Below are 22,417 nucleotides of genomic sequence, written 5' to 3'. Positions count from 1 at the left end.
CAAGTTCTCACTGTAGTAAACCCCAGCTCGTGTGGAACCGAAGTGAATCGCTTCATTTCTTTAGAGCCATCAGCCGGCCATGGGGTACGGAAGGGCTTTTAGCTCACTAACGGCCCAACTTGAAGTAATGAGGGAAGCATGTCACGTTCCCGTTACAGGTCCCCTGAGCTGTGGAGTCTGCATTGCTGCTGAATGAACAGGTGCCTTCAGCCTGCTCTGCACGGTCTGACGGGTACCCAGCACCCGTTTGGGTTCAGGATGAATACCACAAGTTTGGGACCGGCAGAGACTTCTTTAGGGATGTCTGGCGGAAAAGCCCAGTGAGTTGGTGCTTCCTAGGTGCAAAATGGGGGCAATGCTGTATTTTAAGCAAAATGAGTTCAACATACTTTTTTTTTTTCTTAAATTTTCCATGTTGTATCACTCCATTATAATTATTCTCACTAATGAACATATTGAAAAGGGTAAGAATCAAATTTTTGGGGTGGACTCGTGGGAGCTCGATATACTCCTGAATGCAGTTAAAAAAAAAAAAAGTCCTAAAATGTGCATTTTGTATTTATTAATTAATAAAGCATAGTGCTGTTTTGAATAGGCTTTAAATACTGTGTTGAATCCATTCAAATAGTTCAGTCATTAAAATATTATCGAAATAATAATGTTAGGGTGGTGTATTTGGTTTTAAGCACTAGACATAGCTGCTTTTAATTTTTTCTATTCGTTTTGCCCCCTATTATTTTTCTATTTATTTTATTCCCCTATTATTTTTCTATTTCCCCCTCTATTTTTTTTTCCTCCTTAGTTATATTTTTTCACTCTTTTTTTTTAATTTTTAAGGGTTTTTCTCATTGATTTTTAAATTACTATTTTTACGGAAGGTGTTTCAGAGTTACTAAGCCCACCCTCTTGCCTGCGCGGAAAAAAGCCGCCTTGCCTCAGCGCTGACGTTGCCTCCTATGAGGCCGTGACGTCAGAGGCAGAAGCCCACCTCCTCACCCCGTTGCTCCTCCTACCGCCCTCGTGGCGGTCTGACGCACATTCTTTCCCCGCCCACACGGCGACGCGAAAGGGGCGGGGCCGGCGGCGGCGGCCCCGCCCCTTTCGCGTCGCCGTGTGGGCGAGAAGCGTGTCCTGCCTAGGCCGCCGTAGTATCGATGTGGCCTGGGGAGGGAGCGGCTCCACGTCAGCCATCGCCGGAGCGGGATCGCCGCGGGCAGAGCTCCGCACCGGGCCCGACTCGACCGGACCGGGCTGCTACGCTACCGGGGTACGGAGCTTCGCGCCTGGGGAGCAGCGGCCGTGCCAGGTCTGGGGGGGGGGGGGGCGGTGGGAGTGTGCAGGGCCGTGGGGGCCGTGGCGGTGCCGTCGCTCCGACGGGGCCTGCAGGCCCGAGGCCTCCTGGCCCCGCCAGCGTCTTCCTGGGGGTTCCCTCAGGGGAGCCCTCAGTACCGCTAACGGGGGGCCATGGGTCTGTGGGGCTTATATGTCCCCCGCCTTTGTGGTGCGGCCTCCCAGGGAGGTGCTGTGTTGTTCCGGTACTGTAGGTCTGGATTTATTCAGGGGAACGGCAGGCAAACGGTGACATCTGAATCTTTTAAAGTTTTAACTCGTAGATAAACGTGCCAGGCGTTTTGAGCAAAAAATAATCACCTGGAAAACTAAGAGAGATATCTCCATAAACTGGCTATAAATTTACTTAGGGTATTTTAGTAAGCGTTTTTACATATATATTCTAGATTGCACACCGATAAAATCATTCTTTCTTAGCTTTTTGTTTCATAAGTTATCCCAGTTCATAAGGTTTCCCAAGGATGTAGCTGGAGAGCAGGCGTGGCTTTTTGTCTTCCTGCATTGTATAAACTGTATAACTTTTAATTCTTCTGCAGACACTCAGAAATTTTATTGCTGAAGAAGTAGAGTAGCGCCTGCTTCTGTGTCTGTGGGGATTCTCTGTAAGATTAAATTGTGATTTCAAGGCTTGCTACCTCGCAAGGAGGAAGACTTCGTGGTGCTTCTCCCTGCAGAGTCTCCCAGCTCTGCATCTTAGGAGAGTTGTTTTTCATCGCTACATTCCAGAGCCAGATACACTCCACATTCATGCTTCAGACAGCTGTTTGGCTGTGATTTTTAAAAGAATTTCTGCAGTTGAGATCTTTCTTTGAGTAAAGATACCTGGTCTACTTTTTGCAAAGATCTACTTTATGGTCTGTGTGAGTGGTTATTGGAGATGAAGGTGCTAGCTGCAGGGCTTTGAGGCAGGACTTCTGGGTAACAGTGCGGAAAAAATATGTAAAAAGCTGAGGTAAGAAAACAGTTGTATTTCTACAAATGAGCAGGAGTTGTCATTTTTTATTACTTAAGAAATGAACAACAAGTTTGATTTGATCCTAGATGTCTATTATATAAGGAAGAAACAAACATGAGAATGAGGATAGAGCTTAATCACTAATTTTGTTATCTGAACACAAAGCACAGCAGCTTTGATAGTTCTGTAATTTTCTCATACTTTTTACCATAAAAATACTTACTTTTCTCACTGGTGTCTAGCAGAGCAGTTAGACAGTAGAGTTGAGCTGGTCTGAGGATCCTCAGCAGGTAGAAGCGCAGTCTTGCTCCCCTTTCTGCCATCTTGTCTTTTCTCCCATCCTTGGTTTTTGCTATGTTGGATCTCATGCTCATCTTCAAAGCTTCCTTCATAGGCTGATTTGACTTGTTAAACAAGTCGAAAAGTCTTCCCTTTTTTGGCTGATGTTTTTAGCTGATTTTGCAGCTTGAGTCAGGTCACCTGGAGGGGCACAGGACTCCAGGAAAGGTAATGGGACTATATAGCTGGGATCAGGGGGGTGAGTAGATGAAGAGAAAGCTGCTGCATCCTTACAGCTGCAGTCAGGTGCCTGTATGCTGCTGTTATCTCTGACTGTGGCCAAGTATTGGAAAGATTTCTTTAATTTACTTTTTTTTTTGTCTTTGGGAAATTTCGCGCTCTTCATTTTTTGATACTAATAGGAATGTTTTAGCGTAACAGAAAATTGAGAAGACTTTTGAATATGGCTTCTAAAGAAACCTAACAAGCCCTTCAAATCATTAAGTTGCGAAAACATTTTTGTGGTGTTTGTTAATAAAATTTGTTGACTTTAGGATGGCTTTTTTGCTTATTTTTTAGGTTGTCTGATATTTGTGTCAAAATAATTCTTCCATTGAGAAAACTTGTAACCAAGAACCATGACAGCTGCAGAGAACGTGTGTTACACGTTAATCAATGTTCCGATGGATTCAGAACCACCTTCTGAAATCAGCTTAAAAAATGACCTAGGCAAGTAATGGATAATGATTTGAAGGACATTCCGTCTTACCTGAATTATGCTCTCATTGTGTCTTTCCTAGAATATTGTTTACATTTTATAAACTTAAGTCAATTTAATGTTTATTTTGTTCTGTTGATTTTTGAAGTGTGTACGTTCCTCTGTTTGCTGTGTTTTGAGAAACTTCATTACATTTATCTGATGTTTTTTGGTTTGATTTTTTTGGTTGTGGGGTTGGGTATTTTTCCCCTCAGTCTGTGCAAAAATTTGAAATCCTTTTCTGTCTTTCTGTTTGAATTAATACCTCTTTGGGCTCAGGCAGATTTAAGTAATGCAATGATAAGCAACAAGTTGTCTTATCACATGTTCACTGCACTGCTGTATCTTGCTGACAGAAAGGGCAGTTAGCATTTAGTATATGTATGACATCAGAGTGCATTGTAGTATCCTGGTATAAAAGGCTGTTTAAATAAACATTGAAACAGCTGTGAAATTTGTTGAATTCAGTTAATTCCAAGATGTTGATTCTAGAATTAAGTCTGAACTCCATGCTTATTCTTTAAATATCTCTTGCTTCATCTTTATCCTTTTAGTAGAAGTAAGGGTGTGAATTTATTGATATGGTGTATTGCACTCTGTCAGAGGAGGTTTCTATCTTCTGACACAGAAGATCAGTATTCCTGTTAAACTAACTGAGATATGTTAGGTTTCCTGTTTTCATTTCCTCCTTCTCTAGAAAAAGGAGATGTCAAGTTGAAGACGGAGGCCTTGAAGAAAGTAATCATTATGATTCTGAATGGTGAAAAACTACCTGGGCTTCTGATGACCATTATACGTTTTGTACTGCCTCTCCAAGATCATACCATCAAAAAACTGCTGCTTGTCTTTTGGGAGATAGTGCCCAAGACCACTCCAGATGGCAGACTTTTGCAGGAAATGATCCTTGTGTGTGATGCATACAGAAAGGTAGCCTGTTGTTTATTTCATTGCTTCTGTTCCTATACTGGATCATTATAGAAAGTATATAATTTTGTGTTATTTAATAAATATAAAAATGGTTTATGCTCAGCATTTCTTTCCTAACCATTTTGCCTCAGTGCCTCAGAGTTGGATAATTGTAGATAACCAGCAGACCTGCTACCAAGGAATTTTTATGCGTGTTTTTTTACTATTACGATGTAACAAAAATTTAGTGCTCTTTGTTTCCACGTCAGTGAACCTCAAAGATGAGGGTAGCCTAATTACTGTCTTCATAGTGTCTTGGGACAAACCATGGGTCATAGAAGGCACCATTTTTGGAATAACTTCATTGTGGTATATTTGGGACGTTCCTTCACAAAGATAATAAGGTCCTTCAACTTCTTTGGGAATGGGTCGGAAGCAGGTGAACTGATATATGCTAGAGGTTAGTACCCAGTGTGCAGGAGTGCCTGGAGGGTGAGTGTTCACAGCTCTAGTGATCAGAGAAAACACATACAATGCAGAAAAAGCCCTCCAGAGTTTGTAAGTTTTACTACACAGAAATATGCATTTTTCAATATTGCGTGACAGCAGTGTTTTAAGAAGGCATTTCATGAGAAGGCAGTGATGTGTCGTTGTGGATATTGGTAACTTGTAGCATGGGCAGGCTTTGTGTGGGAGAAGGCTAACAAGTGCATTCATCTGAGCTGAACCATTAGGCTGAAGAGTCTGGCATTTCAAATATTTCTTGTTGATTTTAGGATCTTCAGCACCCAAATGAATTTATCCGAGGGTCTACTCTCCGTTTTCTTTGTAAGCTGAAAGAAGCAGAACTGTTGGAGCCTTTGATGCCAGCCATTCGTGCGTGTCTAGAACATCGTCACAGCTATGTGCGCAGAAATGCAGTTCTTGCAATTTACACGATTTATAGGTAAGTGCCAGAAACCATATAAAGTCATGGATGCAGAAGAGCAAGGCTAGCTTTAGTGATCTGGATAGTTTTTTTGAGATCTCAAAAACATTTATGAGTGACTGTTGTGGTGTTTGGGTTTGGGGGTTGGTTGGTTTGTTTGTTTGCTTTTTTCCCTCTATCTAATGGACGACTTTGGAAAAGGAAAAGGTACTGTGGCTGCTTTCTCCAGTATGACTGAGGTCCTTACATTGCAGGTTGATTTGTATGGGCAAATGCCTGCCTTAATGATCTAAACATTATTAATAGTCGTCATTGTCCACAACCATAACTATAGAAGAATCCTTGTGGAAATACGAATATATATATTTATTTGAAGCGAGAGATTCTTCATGTACTGCAGTTATTACCTGAACAGTGTAGCAGAAATCATTGATGGGGTAATGCTTAGCTGTCATGATAACAAGCAATTTTTTAAAGCTCCTTGAGTCTGTTCATTTTCAAATAGCTACACAAAATCTATGTATCATCATTTTATGCTTTTTGAATTTTTATAAATGCTTATCTTTAGGATATGCGCTTAAGCTTTAGGTTCTACTCCTTACCAGTAGTTCTTTTCATTATGATTTTTTTTTTTTAAGAAATTTTGAACATCTTATACCTGATGCTCCTGAATTGATCCATGATTTCTTGGTGAATGAGAAAGATGCAAGCTGCAAAAGAAATGCTTTTATGATGCTAATTCATGCAGATCAGGTAAGGATATTTGTTTTCAAACTCCTTTGGTGTAAATACTTGACAGTGTGCTAGGTAACTAGCCAGTAGTTTGTTGGTAGTGTAAACTATTTACATTCATTAAAAACCATATATGGTAGTGTTAACCCAATTGTGGAATATTTGGTAACTGAAAACATTAGTCTTTAGTGCTGTCTTCATTTTAAAGGAGAATTGCTGCATTTGGTGAAGGGAAAAGGTGAAGGTGCTGAAAACTGTAATTAGTTTTGCCTAGTGAGCTTAACCAGAGAGGTCCTCCATTACCTCCTGTTTTATAGCTTTTGTAGTCACATGAGATAGAACTAGCAATTTCTGTTTAGCCTTTTAGATTGTTTACTCTACAGGCAATGACCTTTTGTGCCTGATTACCATTAGTTTTGTATCTCTTTTTGCCATCTGTAGACAGAATGGAGTAATTTGCTCTTCAGGTTTACAATGTTTTTGTAAATTGTTTTAAATTTCAAGTGGAAGGGTTGAATATATGCTGGTCTGTATTTTGGTTTTTAAAATGTGTTTTGATTTTAAAATGTAGCTTGAGTGAACAAATTCAGAATAATTTAGAATAATTTATCTTTTATTTGTATAGGATCGAGCTTTGGATTATTTGAGTACCTGTATTGACCAAGTACAGACATTTGGTGACATACTGCAGTTGGTTATTGTTGAACTAATTTATAAGGTAAAAGGGAAATGTTGTGGCATACTTAAAATAAATGTACATGTTAGATTACATTAGACTGCTTTTTAAAAGGGATAAAACATTGCTGGAAAAGACATTATAACTAGCATTTAGTCCTTGTCAGGAACATGTAATTGTTTAGTAGAAACAATAAACTGCTCAAATGTGCACAGTGTACAGCAATATGTCTCACATGTGGACTGTATATTACCAGACTGTTTTTCATGGGCATGAGCAGGGCGTCTCTTAAGCTAATAGAGGTAATGCCCTTCCTTCTGATCTGAGAGTTTAAGGCCTTGTAGCATTGCACTGAATTGTCAATAATAGCTTTTCAATAGCTTTTGTAATTAGATTTTTACAACTGTGAATGACACTTCTTATCCTCAGAAAAGATTGTCACTTTTTGCTTAATTTTCTCCTTGTTGTAAGATAATGGGGCAGCTAATCTATACAATTGCTATTTTCTCTTTTCTTTATGTGCCAACTATGCATTGTTCTTCTTTTCTAGGTCTGTCATGCGAATCCATCAGAGAGAGCTCGGTTTATTCGCTGCATCTACAACTTACTGCAGTCATCAAGTCCTGCAGTGAAGTATGAAGCTGCAGGTACTCTAGTTACACTCTCCAGTGCACCAACAGCAATCAAGGTATAAAAGTGATGTTTTCAGATGTTTCAGCAGCTTTTAGTGCACTGGAATGCATACTGTATGCTGTACCTTGATACTTTGAAAGAGCAAAGGCTTTAGTAATGTGGGTTGTTTAACGCTTCACATGTGAAACGTTTTAAAATATCTCTTAAAGATGGTCACAAAAAAAGACTGAGACTGTATTTTGCAGACCTGCAGCTAGTGGACTTTGTGTTGCTGTGGTAGGGGACAAGCTTGAATACTGTGCAAGCTGTTGTACAATAATTAGTACCAACCCGCAATCTTCTTAGCGTACCTAGCAAAGCAGACTAAAGCTGAAGATTTGCAGAAGTTGAATTACTTTCTTTACTCATAAATACTATTCTTTTCACGCCAGGGTGGAAACATAGAGCAGTGAAGATTTACATTGATTACTGATTGACCTAGATTTATGTTTGTCCAGCTGATTATTTGAGATCACACAGAAATTTTAAACTTGTATGGAAATTTCAAAAATAGAATATGCAAGTCTAGATTTAGAGTAAAAGCACTGTAAATAGTAGTTTCAAAAGATCAGGAGGAGTATTAATTCCAGCATTCTTGCTTTAGTGTAGTCATTTTTGTTGAGTAGGAATATATTACATAGAAGCTGTCATTAAAATCATATGTATAGGCCAATACTGGCAACTATTTTAAATTGATTTTAATGCCCAGCTGTGTACTTAAGAACTGACCCCAAGCATGCCAGGCAATTTATCTCTTCATGACTTTCTTTGAATTTGAAATCAAGTCTGTGTATTGTAAGCTGATACCATTGTGAGCCTTCCTGTGTAATTTTTCTAACATGGTGGTGGAATCAATGTTTGTAGTGGACCAGAAACCTTTACAGACTATTCTTGGGTTCATTTCTGTGCCAACTCTTTCAGTAGTTGCTTTAATAGTAATGTAGGTGTCTTTTCCTGAATTTCTCTCAGAAATTTGCCAGTTTCTCCTCTTCATTACTCAAAAAATGGTTTTGGTCCTTTTAATTTTAGGCAGCTGCCCAATGCTACATAGATTTGATTATTAAAGAAAGTGATAATAACGTGAAACTGATTGTTTTGGATCGTTTGATTGAATTAAAGGAGCATCCCTCCCATGAACGAGTGTTACAGGTATGGGAGCTGTCTCTTTTCCTGCAAACTTCCTGAAGGCTTTTGTTTCCTAAACAAAACTTTCAGTTGTTATGATGTATGGAAAAATGTACTTCTGAAGTTTAAATCTTCTGTTGATATGTTTTGGATGGACTCGTATGTTTACGACTTGCTGCTTTTATCATCTGTGTAAAAATTAACAACAGCAAATGCTGTCTTGATTGTAAGACTTGATGATGTAGCTTGCATGGTAGATTTTATGTAAATGTAGACTGAATTAAATGAACACTGTGACATTCTTAACACCTAGGATGTCTTGCTTGTCTGTCAGTAGTTTATATGTTATGTCTTCAGAAAATCTTTGAAAATTGTTGAGGAAATTGAAATCGTACGAAAAGTCACTTAAAGCACCAAAGTAGTTACTGTTTTGTAATTGTTTTAGGATCTAGTTATGGACATCCTCAGAGTGTTGAGTACCCCAGATCTGGAAGTGCGCAAGAAAACCCTTCAACTAGCTCTGGATCTTGTCTCTTCAAGAAATGTGGAGGAGGTAAAATATGTATTACTTCTGTTTCATTACACTGTATTTTATTCTTTGGAAAAATAGGAGACTTTCTTCAATTTTATTTGATCTTTTCTGCAGCTTGTGATTGTTCTGAAGAAGGAAGTGATTAAAACTAATAATGTGACAGAGCATGAAGATACAGACAAGTATAGACAGCTGCTTGTTCGTACATTGCATTCCTGTAGTGTTCGGTTTCCAGATATGGCTGCAAATGTTATTCCAGTGGTATGCAAATGTTTAATTATATTGTCAGTAGATATGTTGTAGCTATACCCAAAACCTGGAGAATAACTGAAGCTGAGGTGTTTCTAATAATGGCCTCATTATAATGTTTCTAATAATGGCCTCATATTTTTAATCCCTAAAGAAATACAGGATTTTTGATGCTGTAGTTACTTGTCTTTTGAGACTTTCTTTTAAAATATTTCGAAGAACATGAGCTGAAAAGTACCTTTACTTAAAAGTGCAATAATTTGTATCATTAGAAAAACAATTTTGGGATTATGATAATTGGTAATGGATTGGAATGTACTTAAGGTTTTTTTACTTCAGCTTTGTTTAACGGGAGATATATATGCAGTTTTATTTTTCTGAATGTGGAAGGAAAATACTATCGTACAAACTTAGCCATGCCAGTGTTTGTGCTGATGTTCACTCTTTTGTGCTAGCTGATGGAGTTCCTTAGTGATAATAATGAAGCGGCAGCTGCTGATGTCTTGGAGTTTGTGCGGGAAGCGATCCAGCGATTTGATAACCTCAGACCTCTTATTGTTGAGAAGATGCTTGAAGTCTTTCACGCTATTAAATCTGTCAAGTGAGTCCAAAATATGATATCAAACAGACATTGGAGCACCCTGTGGTTCACTTGCATTGAATGTATATTGTCATTAAATACGTACCAGAATCCTTGCAACCCACATGCAAGAATAACTGAAGCTGAGATATTTTGGGGGAGATGATTTTTACGTACAGCTTCTTTCTTGTCTACTTGTACAGAAGATATATTGGGTGCTTGTTGCATTGAATGAAGAAAATAAATTCAAATTTTGTTTTAATGAGGCAATTGATAATTGTATTTCCACTTCCTAGAGGGTAGCATTTTTGATGAAGGCCAACCCTGAAGTGATATATTTGTTACAACAGGGTTACTAAAGGATTATTGCAGCAGGAATTTGCACTTGTAAGCAACTGGAAATACTGTATGTTTGTTAGAAAACGTAGTCTAGCATAGACTGGGCTTTGCAATTTGCAGAGCTTCTTTAGTCCCTTTCAGGGCTCTAAAAACTTGATTTTCAGATGGATCTGCAAGGGTTAAGTCATATGAGAACTTCTGTGTATCAAGACACCACTCTGCCATTCTTCCAATATGCAGGAATCTTTGAATCTGATCTCTATTGTCCTCATTAGGTGGAGAAAAAAACCTCTGAAGCTTTGCTATTTTTTCCCCTGAACTTCATTCATGTTCTGTTTTTCATTTTCTCCTGTATGAAGGAAAAGTTAGTTTGTCTCAGTTAACTGGAGAAGTTATAGCTGACTTTATTCACATACAGAAGAGTTATTTCATTATGATCATAGCGAAATTTAATTTTGCAACTATCAAGATTAACACAGATAGGAATAAATTTGTAGCAGAGAATATCTCTCACCTGATATACTTGTTCATTAGTTTATTAAGGCAGAAAGGATGATTGTTCTTGATCAAACTTGCTTTCTGTCAGTTGCACCCTCTTGAATTTGCCAAGGCTGGCCTTTACCACCTGACCATAAATCACTTCCCTTGATGCTAGTTTGAGTATGTCATGAAAGCATGACTTAAGTTACTGTTCTTGTCTTAGGATTTATCGAGGAGCTTTATGGATCCTTGGAGAATATTGCAGCACAAAGGAAGATATACAAAGTGTAATGACAGAAGTTCGCAGATCCCTTGGAGAGGTGTGTTTACTTTGTTAGGCTAACTCTTTATGGGTTTACTTTGTATTACGCAGTGTGTTTTCTAAGTAAAAGATACTTTTTGACAATTGGGTAAGATGCAACAGGACATCTTGTGATATGTAATGACGTGTGCACAAGAAATCTAAAATAAAACTAGTTAGGGTTTTGCATTCGTTATTAATTTTTTTTTAAGTAGCATACCTGAAGCCAGCATATACTGAGTGTAAGTGATATCTATTAAGAGGAGAGATGAGAAATTCCTTATTTCAGAAAATTATGGCAGATTTAAGATACAATTTAATTATATCCACTCACAAATGAAGAGTGCCTTAAGTCTGGGCCGTTGAGAGAGGGATGTAAGACAATCTGTGCAATGTGAGCTTTATGCATGGGTAGGAGGCTTCTGTATGGATTTCAACATCTGCCTATCTCCTCAAATTATCTCAAAACTGTTGCACTGTAACTGACCTTTTACTCATAAAAACCTTAACAATGCAGATAATTTGTATTAAAACCTGCTGCAGAACGAAAATATCTGTTTTATATTAATTGTAACAATTGTTTCCTGTTTGTTTTTCTAGATCCCGATAGTAGAATCAGAAATCAAGAAAGAAGCTGGTGAGCTAAAACCTGAAGAAGAGGTGTCTGTGGGTCCAGCCCAAAAATTGGTGACAGAGATGGGCACTTACGCAACACAGAGTGCTCTCAGTAGTTCCCGACCTGCCAAAAAGGAAGAAGACAGGTATTTAAGATTTCATATTAAGCCAGGAGTGACTTGGTTTGTTTTGGGGTTTTTTTTAAGTGATATTGTCTCTCATGCAGAATTTAGTGGTTGAGGTAATTGCCTGTTTTAATTATCCCAGGTAGATGGAATCTGATAGGAACTTGCCTAATTCCTTGGGATTTGTAATCAAAGCTTACTGCATATCAAAAAGGACGTTATTAATTATGGTTTCCTAAATTCTAGCTGATGATAATTTATACATAAGACCCCTCACAATTTTAATTGGATACAGAGATGTTGCCTTTAGATTAAAACATTTTTTTCTTGATATCATTTTGCACTATTTAATACTTGGTATGGTTTATTGCGTTGGTAGCTAGAACAACTGTTATATTTCCTTAATTCCTGCAGATGGGCTGCTTCATTGGGGTAGTCATTATGGTCTCATAGCTACAATGAAATTATTATCCATTACACTTTTCACTTCCTATTCTGCATGGAAATGTGACTTGTGAATATCTCTGTATCTGGAAAATTACTTCTAGAGGGGAAAAAAAACAACTTCTGAGACCTTTCAAGCTTATTTTGTTTGTACAGTGTGGATGTTAAGGTATGAAGATAAGTAGGCTGAAGAATGTCATCCAAAACAAGTTTTCTGATGATCATTTGTCTTTGCAGACCTCCATTACGAGGATTCCTGCTTGATGGTGATTTCTTTGTTGCAGCTTCTCTTGCTACAACTTTAACTAAGATTGCTTTACGATATGTGTCACTAGTTCAGGAAAAGAAGAAACAAAATGTAAGTCTTTTATTGTGTTTTCACTGTAGTTGCAAAGAAGAGCTGGTTGTTGCCTCTTTTAAACAGATGCAAAATGGGTTAAGTCCAAAGTGAAGTGCTGGTTACGTGGTTGGATAATAATGATAATTTGGCTCACAAACAGGACCTGCTACTTTCCAGCCACTCTATCTAGACAGTCTCTAAATCAATGCTGCTTGGTTTCTAGATAATAAGTACTAAAAAGGTAAGTAATCAAATCATAAAATTTCTGAACAGATTAACGTGTACCTTTTTGTAAATAAGTCAAAACCAAACATTTCTGTAAAGCTGTGTAAAATGCATTAACCTCCTTCCATTCTCTTTCCTTTGTCCTCCTTCTCAGTCCTTTATCGCTGAAGCTATGCTACTGATGGCCACTATTCTCCATTTGGGAAAGTCCTCTCTTCCCAAGAAGCCAATTACAGATGATGATGTGGATCGTATTTCCTTGTGTCTGAAAGTTCTGTCAGAATGTTCTCCTCTCATGAATGACATTTTCAACAAAGAATGCAGGCAGTCCCTCTCTCATATGCTCTCAGCCAAGCTGGAAGAGGAGAAACTTTCCCAAAAGGTGAGCTAGTATAAGTGTGTAACCATAAACACTTGACACTTTTTTTACAGATGTTCACATCCAAGCAGGTCCCAGAGTTGTCGCCATTTGACTGTAAGTCAGCCGTTACTTGAGTGTGTTTCTGTGCTAAGGAATGGAATTCATCATGAATTCTTGAATATGTTTTTTCCCGCAGAAAGAATCTGAGAAGAGAAATGTGACAGTTCAGCCAGACGATCCCATTTCCTTCATGCAGCTTACTGCTAAAAATGAAATGAGCTCAAAAGAAGACCAGTTTCAGCTTAGCCTTCTTGCAGCAATGGGAAACACACAGAGGAAAGAAGCCGCTGATCCTCTTGCATCCAAACTCAATAAGGTAGTGTGAAAGTCAGTGTTTTAATTACATACGCTTTGTGCTGCTTGTGCACAGGATCAGCTTTGGGAATTGTAGGCTGGAACTGATGAACTGAAAGACCCAGGTGTTTCCCGGTGAGGATCAGGAGAAAGAAAAGCCCTTGTGCTTAAAGTTGTTACCCTCTTCACATGGGAGGGTACAAGTAAGGAGGAGACTTGGAGAGTGCTGAGCTGGTAGGATGTGGAGAAGAAATTAAGATTGTTAGCCAGTCTGAAGAGCCCAGTAGGGCTCACAGGGAAGAGAGCAGGGATGTCACAAGTGATTAAGAACCCCTTTCTTTGGCTGCCGTATCCTATTGTCAAGCGTAATGCATTCTTGTTTCATTCTTTATGCCTGTTTTTGCTGCTGGCTTCCAGGACCTGGAGAGAAGGTCCAAAGAGGAAAAAAAAATCTCTTGATTCATTCATTAGTTAGGGTTAAAAAAGCAGACTTTTACTCTTTAAAAGTCTGGATGAATTCTTTTTACTGTTTAAAGTTACCTTTTCATTTCAAGTCAGCATTTCTTTGTCCTGCTGATCTTTTTAAGAATAAATGGCACTACAGTCCTTTTTCTAGGAAATGACATGAATTCAATTCAGAATACATTTCAGCTGGAAAGGTTTTATGATTGTAGTGTGTATGCAAAAGGGTATGTGAAGGAAGAATGCAGTTAAATTTATTTGTATGAATAGTGCAGACAGTCACTGTGTGTTTAGCTATACATCAGTGAAATCTGTTTATTTTAGAAGACTTATGGATGAACTTAAGATTTCCTAAACATCATAACTTCTTTAAATACTATTTTCTAGACAAAACTTGTGGTGATTGTTTGCAGTGTTTTTTCCAATTTCCTTTTTATTTTTTTTCCCTTTTCTCTTACTAGTAAGTTGGTTCTGTGAAATTAAAAGCTCTTTGCACGCTTGCTTGATTTGGAGGCTCATATTAAAGAGTAATGGCTTTAGTTGTACTTTATTCTTATTTTTTGTCATTGTTTGACATGATTCCATGTTTTAAACTGATTTATGAGAAGAAAAGTACCTTAAACTCTTTTCTTTCACAGGTTACTCAACTGACAGGTTTCTCAGACCCCGTCTATGCAGAAGCGTATGTCCACGTCAATCAGTATGACATTGTGCTGGATGTGCTTGTGGTCAACCAGACTAGTGACACTCTGCAGAACTGCACGCTAGAACTAGCTACGCTAGGTAAGGAGCGCTGGTGGAAACAAAGCAACCATTGGGCAGCCATGAGGTACTGGGCAGTAGCACCTAGTTGTAAAGAGTTTCTGAAACACTTCCAAATACTTACAAATTTATGCCAGCTTGTTGCCATTTTGAAAGGGTGTTTTTTGAATGACTTAAATAGATATTTTTCTTCCAAAAGGTGGAAGACTTGTATCTACTGGCACTGACAATACTATTTGACGATATAAACTGTAGTCAGATTTTGAACTGTCATGTTTTTTTCACGAGAACAATAGCGTTATATTTCCCCTTCTCCCTTTTTCCTGAAATATGGACAGGGTTTTTTGATATACATGTTCCCCGTTGTGCTGTTACCGTAGAGCTAGAGGACAGAATCCAAACTGGTGTGGAGCAGATGTCAGGCAACAGAAAGCCATGTGCCCTAGGTGGTTCTTGCACTCAACCTGAAGTACTTAAACCCTGCATTTACTCAGCTGAAACCATTTCTTGTACCAACAGCTGTACCAGAGGCTTGCTGAAACAATACTGAGGCTTCATTAACTTCTTTTAGGGGAGGGACTGGAACAGATAATCCAAGAGCAGTAACCAGTTCCCTATTAGGTATCGTCTGTTTTGACAGTCAGGAGTTGAAATATGTTTATAACATACGAGGAGAATGCATATTATATGTTTTTAATTGATGTAAATGTGACTGAAGGGTCATACCCTTCCTCCTCATCTTTTGTAAATCATTTGATCAGACTAATGATGGAGATAAATAACTTGAATATATTACTTAATAGGTTGTCATTCTCTGTTTATCAGCTCACTAAAGTGGAATTCTGTGTTTCCCAGTTGGTGTCTTCAGATATATTGCAAAAACTGACTTGATGCATCACTCGTGCATAGAGCTGATGCTGTTCATGCTGTGTTTTCAAATTGCACAGTTGGATAGAACTAAGGAGTCTTTTACAACTGCTTGTTAAAGATTAGGAAAAATACATCTCTTACTGTTTCCTGGGAGCAATTACATTCAAAATCAAGGTGATACTTTGACCTGTTTTAAATAGTTTAGTGCTTGTAATACTGGATCTTGAACTTTGGGTTTGAGACACTTGACTGTAGGATTAGGTATTATGATGTTGTCAGTGATTAAAACACAAGGTAGAATTAACCATTTCCTGTTTTTAAAAATTTAATACTAGACTCAATCCAAAGCCCCGTTAAGTCAGTATTTACATCTGCTTTCATTGGGGTTTGAGTGAATATGCTAATATTTTAATGGAAATTTTTAATGTAATGTAAATTGTTTTGTCTTGCAGGTAGCAAACTGTAAAAAAACCAAAACCAACCAAACAAAAAAAATCCAAATAACTATTTAGTGCAATTCTGTTGACACTAGAATTGAATGAGAAGAAAATATAAAAAACTTGTTCCAAAAGCTAAACTCATTGTGTACTGTTAATGTTCCCTGATCCCCATCTCCCAATTTCTTTCCACAGGTGACTTGAAACTTGTGGAAAAACCATCTCCTCTGACACTTGCTCCACATGATTTTGCAAATATTAAAGCTAATGTCAAAGTCGCCTCAACAGAAAATGGAATAATTTTTGGTAATATCGGTAAGTAAACAATTCAGTGTGCAAAACTGACATTAATGTGTAGCATTTCTTAACTGCTTAATGAGCTCAAAAGTAATTAAAACACTTGATACTGGAAGAGGAAGTTAAATGGTCTACAACGTATGAATATTTTGTGATGATTTGGAAAAAATTATATAACTTAAAAGCATAGTAGAACAGGCTGCCTTTAAAATGATTGTCAGTATGATACTTTAACCCAAGTCTCTGAAATTGAAATGAGCTAGGCAGCCTTGCCTGAAAGACCATTGCACTTAATTCAAAGTTCTGTGGCAACTGGGTAAAGCGCTTGAAGAGAACAGAGGTCAGCAATGAGATTGAGCAAGTGTTGACTGTTGTTAACTGGCAGGTGGCACCTTAGCACTCTTATTTAGTGCAGATTCACTTTTTTAAACATTAAGGTGGTTTGTGTTTTATATTTGCAGTGTATGATGTCTCTGGAGCAGCCAGCGACAGAAACTGCGTGGTTCTCAGTGATATTCACATTGACATCATGGATTACATCCAGCCTGCTTCTTGTACGGATGCGGAGTTCAGACAAATGTGGGCAGAATTTGAGTGGGAAAACAAAGTTAGTTTTAATTTTTTGTATGTTATTTGGAGTTTTCGTTGATGAGGTGTAATTCTGTTTCTACATCAGCTCATTACATCAACATTATCTCTTGTCATATAAACCTCATTCAACATCCGCACTGGATGTTGGCCTCAAGAAATTAATATTCTTATTGTCATCTGTTTCACAAGCTTAGTGATGCAATAACTAGTTTTTTCTTACAAAAGAGGTATTTGTATTGAGCCTTACCCGCTGTACAGAAGGGGTCCAGGTTGCTTGGTGATTGCTGTGTGTTTTGGCTCAAAGGAGAGAGAGCAGTAAGTGTGAGTTTATGCTGAGACTGCAGAATTAGTCAGACTGCTTAGCCTCTCCAGTTCTTCCAGTTCTGAATTACATTGTCCTTTTTTTTAATATAAAAATCATAGCATGTTTTGGGTTGTAAGGGACCTTTTAAAGATCATCTAGTCCAACCCCCTTGCCATGGGCAGGGACATCTTTCACTTCATGACCTTGGAATACAGCTGTAGTGTACAGAGTGGTTATGGGTGCTAATTAAGACCAACAAAATGGTAGGTGCACTTTAATATTAGAGGGTGCCCAAACTGTTAGTTATAGACCTGTTAAAAAACGGTTTACAGGAGGTAATATCATGCAACAGAGCAACATAATTTAAGAACAGAGTAGAAACCTTAAAACAGAATGTGAGATGTTTTAGCAAACAAAGCTACACTTTGTGTATATGTATTCACTTGAGAGTGGATTTAAGTTCCCTCAAAGGGAATTTGTAAACAATAATTTTTAATCCATAATATGTGAAGCCTTAGCAATTTGTAAACTACTTCTGAAAGACGTGTTAAAAAGCAATATAAACAAGATCCACAATACTCAGTATGAGGAAGCCAGTGCAGCCCAGAGAACCTTGTTGCTAGAAGGGAAATATGAAAGTAATTTTTATCATTGGTTAAAAGCAAGCTTTTGGACTACATACCACTTTTTCTTGTACTGGCAATGTGTAAACTGTATTCAGACAAGAAGTATACTATTTGCTGTAGAGAGTCTACATGTTCAGCAGAGTATTAGATTCACTTAATACATTTTAGAAATCATGATCATAGCATGGAATTCCCACCCTTTTAACAAGTGGATGGCGGGAGGTGAAGACTTTGTATTAGGCCACCACATTATGTGATTTGGAGCTAGCTTACTGAATGTGATGTTCCTCAAGGAGAAACATAACAGTAATCTTCTTTTAGAGCCCTGAAGAAGAGATACCTGAGATGCTAAGTAATTGCCATTTTTTTTTCCCCTTCTTGAAGGTTACAGTGAATACCAATATCATTGATCTAAATGAATATTTACAGCACATACTGAAGTCAACCAATATGAAATGTCTGACTCCAGAGAAGGTGAGCTATTTGCTTGAAGACTTTTAGACACCCCTTTTAGTTTATGTGCTTTGTTTAATTTGTTTAGCATTTTGTTATAAATATTATTAGAGGCACTTGTTTACAATATGAAATAGTACGTATACTTCAAAGTTGTTTTTTTTAAATGAGCACTCTGAAATGAGTGCAAGTTAATCTTATCAAAATAATGTATCTCTTAATCACTTTAGCTATTTCTTGCCCAGCTAGAAAATCAGAATTTCTGTTTTCATTTGTACTAGCTAAGCTGTAAGAGATTTGATGGAACCATCTGTTTTTATACAGGGTTTTTTTTTTTCTGGTAGCCCCGAGTTCATTCCTTCTCTGTCAAAATTTACCTTTCTTTTGCCAGTTTAGCCTTTTTGTTGTAAAGCAGTATCATAGAATGGTTTTGGTTGGAAGGGGCCTTAAAGATCATGTAGTCCAACCCCCCTGTCTGGCCAGATATATATATACACACATACGTATATACACACACAATAGCTATTTGCTTTCAAGTTATGATTATATATAATAGCTGTTAGCTAATATATGTATAGTAGCCACAATAGGTATAGTAGCTATTGTACTATATAGCTTCTTTACCATTTTGCTGTTCATTAAATCAGATCATAAAATACCATCCTAGCTTATTTTGATGAATATTGTAGATTGCATATCTTTCAATATTAATTTTAGAAAAAGGCCACTACTGTTTCCCATTGCATGATTCTCACATTTTAAAAAAATGTTGTATGCAAAGAAAGAAGTTTAAATGTTAAATACTGGTATCTGCCTAGCTATACATAGGATGAATTAAAATGTATTTAAAGGATTTTTGGCCTTTCTGAAGAGTTCAAATGTGCTTTCTGTAGGCGCTTTCTGGTTATTGTGGCTTTATGGCAGCCAATCTTTATGCGCGTTCCATATTTGGAGAAGATGCACTTGCAAATGTCAGCATTGAAAAGCCAATTCATCTTGGACCAGAGGCACCTGTCACTGGTCACATACGAATCCGTGCAAAGAGTCAGGTAACGTGGCTTCTGTTTGAGCGGTGTTTCTCCTTGTCATTTTTAAGAAAATGTACTGAGCACTCAAAAAATCTGCAAATTTTTGGACATCAGTTAGTTTCTAGTAAATGTCAGTTAGTTTCTAGGTAAATGGGAAAATTTTTAGGGAAGATGAATATAGAAACTTCAGCTTTAGTTTTGAAAAAACTATCTTATACACACTTTGTGAGGAAAGAAAGGCTTTTAATTAGGTGTAATAATACCCTAAAGCCATGTTGTACATCTTCTCTCCCAGTGCATTATCACAAAACTAGGCCTTTGGGCCAAGATTTTATTTTATCCACAGTGCTGCAAATAGGATAGTATACTTGATTTGCTTTTAAATAAAAAGCAAATGCTCCCCAAGGTTCCATGATCTGTTTCCTACTGATTTATACATTTCAATTTCATATAACAAGGAAATTTTATGCATGTAATTGCTGTTTGCTGGTTCTTTTTAAAAACAACAGAACAAACCCCAAAGTCTTTCAGTAGAATTATTTTCTAAAGGTACATCTATGAGTCATCTTGGGATTTTAGAACTTATACCTCCTGACTAAAAAAAGTACAACATTTGGACTGTTTAATAACAAAACAGTTAGTGTACCAATAAAAGTAATTTAAACAGTGTACAATTAAGGACTGCCTAAGAATTTTCACATTTATAACACAAAACGATTTAGTTCATGTGATGTCATTGTAAAGATTTCAGAGTGGTTTAATGTTTCTGGTATGTTTACAGTGGCATTTTTACATTACACTGCATTCAATTATATATGCCAGCTTAGTTTCATGTGGAGATCATTCTGTTGTTGATTAGGTGGATTTATTTGTGCAGTTTCTTTTGAGAGTTCTTCAGTTTCTGTGCAATATTAAAATGGTTCTGTATTTTCTATAGCTTTAGTGCATTGAGTGCTAGTATCAGCACTGAGACTTTGAACAGCTGAATTCCAGTAACTGGGCTGACAGTTGTCACTTTTTCAGTGGCAGCATACTTTCAACTGGTGGGAGATCAAAAGGCTTACAGTCTTTTTTTATTTTTCTGCCTTTTGTATTGATAACATATTTAGCAGTTGCTAGCTCAAATTTAAGTTTCATTATTTCAATAATATATGTAGATCTAATCTTTACCTAGCGTTAAGGCATGCACTATGACATATATAAATAAATGAGCAGTTAGAAATACTTTTTAATGTCATGAATGTCGTCTTTCTTTTCATTACAGGGAATGGCCCTGAGTCTTGGAGATAAAATCAATCTGTCTCAGAAGAAAACAAGTTTATAAGTTTTACCTATTGTCTTTTCAGGTCTTTTACAATTTAACCTTAGGTATGTGGCTTTCGGGATCCAGAACATCTTGTATTTTTCAGTCTTCTGTAATTGTAGAAGCCAAGCTTTTGAGCTGAAAGCATTCCAGCAGATAATTTATAGGTTCCTCATGATTGATACTGAGCAAAATTTTAAATCTCCAGGGTTTTTTTCTTTGTCCTGGAAGTCATGTTTTCTTTGTCTCTAATATACGCTGATGCTCACAGTACAATAAACAAATTATGCCAGTACTGTTTTGTCTGTAAATTATAAACTCTGTATTATTTCATCAGTATTGAATATCTGGCAGGGATATTTTGATACTCTAAGAAAGTGGGAGTGTGTAATAGCTTAAGCGTTTACAGTAATGACTAGGCCTGAACTGTGTGAATATGTGATCATAACTGTTAAAATACTCTGGTATACCTAGGAGAATATACATATTTGACAACTAAATCAAAGGCTGTGTGTTCTAGATGGTTGGTTTAGTAATGTAATCACTTGGCACGGACAAGCTTATGCTATCAGAAAAGAGATTGTCAAAATTCAGCTCTTTGCAGCAAGTAGTAGAACCTTAAACTTTGTTTCTGAAATGCTTTCCTAATACCATTATCAAGAGTAACATAAAATTGCCGGTGGTGGTGTTATTTTTTAGTTAATACAGAAAAGACAGCCAAGTGCAATATTAAAGCTGTAGCAGCGTAAGCAGTATTTTCAGTGAATGCAGCCATTAGCCACGTGCGTAAGCTGAGGAAGGAAGGATTCAGACTGATTTGCAGTGAATTGAACCAAGTTGAGGAATTGCAGAAAAGGAAGAATTGTTAGTGAAGGTCAGGTCAGGATGTGGAAATGAGTTAACACCACTTGGCTACTAAATATTGTGCAAATTAGCAGTAGATTAAAACACATAACCATTAGATTGAAAATACTTTTAGCTGAATTTGTTAAGCATTTATTCTGAATTTGTTAAATTGTTGCAAGCAATTACTTCTACAGAAAAACCCCCAGAGCCAACAGCACTCCTCCAGTTGGCAGAAAGTCCTGCTGCTGAAGTTGAACAGCTGTGTCCTGGTCCAGTAGGACAGAAGAGATCTGAGTTAGTATCCTGAGTGGCTGATTCCCAAAACATTTAAGGCCTTAGTGATGAAAATATCTATTTTCCACTCTGAATAAGCACAGGAAGGAACACAAATGTAAATTCCGAAATGAAAGAGTCTAGGCTGCTGTATTTTATCTGGATAAAGGATAGCCCTAGAAGTACAATGCAAAAACTGAGCTAGTAAATGACGTTCATACAAATATTTCTTTACCTGTTCCTCCCAATACTACTTTTTGCCAGCTAGCTTTGATCTGTTCCTCCAAGCATTAAGTTCACTTTTCATTCCAATCCTGTTCTTAAGCTTAGGTGCTAGAAGAAAATAGTTTGCCCATGATTAAAAACGGGGCAGATCTGTCAGCTTTGCACTGATACAACTGTACAATTCTGAATTTTTACATAAAAATAAAACCCAATAAAAGTCTGCTGGCAGTAGTTATTTTTTTAAGCTGTTGCCATCAAAGCCATGCTGTATCTAACGGTACCGAAGTCTGTGTCACTGTGCTCCAGCGTGCACACCTCTATTACAGACAAGCCTGTACACCTGCGAAGGCTATGTCTTCTGTTAAATATTCTAGATTTGAAATCTGTGACTTCCAAACCTATGGTGTCTTTATTTTACTATTTTCTCATAGGCTCACACCTCATCCTTATTATACACAGTAAGAATAAGGAAAGGGTCTCAGATAAGCAAGCTGTTCCCATGAGTTTGAGCAGAGAAAAAAAACTTGAACGTAGCTTCTGAAGGCTTGTGCCACTTCTGTGAGCATCAGATATGGTCGTGAACTGTACAGGTCACAGTAATGTATGTTTTGGGTA

General features: G+C 37.4%; 1 protein-coding gene across 3 annotated transcripts; it reads left to right on the top strand.

Moving 5' to 3' along the window:
* Positions 1-1,108: 1,108 nt before the first annotated feature.
* COPB1 (COPI coat complex subunit beta 1) lies at positions 1,109-20,751 on the top strand. Of its 3 annotated transcripts, none has more exons than XM_054827991.1 (22): positions 1,115-1,306; positions 3,164-3,313; positions 4,039-4,268; positions 5,024-5,193; positions 5,814-5,928; positions 6,533-6,625; positions 7,134-7,271; positions 8,285-8,404; positions 8,826-8,933; positions 9,027-9,173; positions 9,617-9,762; positions 10,784-10,880; positions 11,462-11,622; positions 12,283-12,403; positions 12,765-12,992; positions 13,168-13,347; positions 14,426-14,570; positions 16,052-16,171; positions 16,615-16,760; positions 18,059-18,148; positions 19,021-19,176; positions 20,420-20,751. In XM_054827991.1, exons 2-22 carry the CDS (start codon positions 3,223-3,225, stop codon positions 20,477-20,479), a joined length of 2,862 nt encoding a protein of 953 aa, XP_054683966.1. In that variant the 5' UTR covers positions 1,115-1,306; positions 3,164-3,222; the 3' UTR covers positions 20,480-20,751. The 3 variants fall into 3 exon arrangements, with proteins under 3 accessions (XP_054683964.1, XP_054683966.1, XP_054683965.1); XM_054827990.1 differs by having other exon boundaries at positions 1,117-1,267; XM_054827989.1 differs by having other exon boundaries at positions 1,109-1,267; positions 19,021-20,751.
* Positions 20,752-22,417: the final 1,666 nt, after the last annotated feature.

The sequence above is a fragment of the Grus americana genome, chromosome 5 (assembly GCF_028858705.1).
Source record: "Grus americana isolate bGruAme1 chromosome 5, bGruAme1.mat, whole genome shotgun sequence".
Classification (NCBI taxonomy): Eukaryota; Metazoa; Chordata; class Aves; order Gruiformes; family Gruidae; genus Grus; species Grus americana.
The sequence above is the reverse complement of the archived record's forward strand: the minus strand, read 5'-3'. Positions and strand labels throughout refer to the sequence as shown.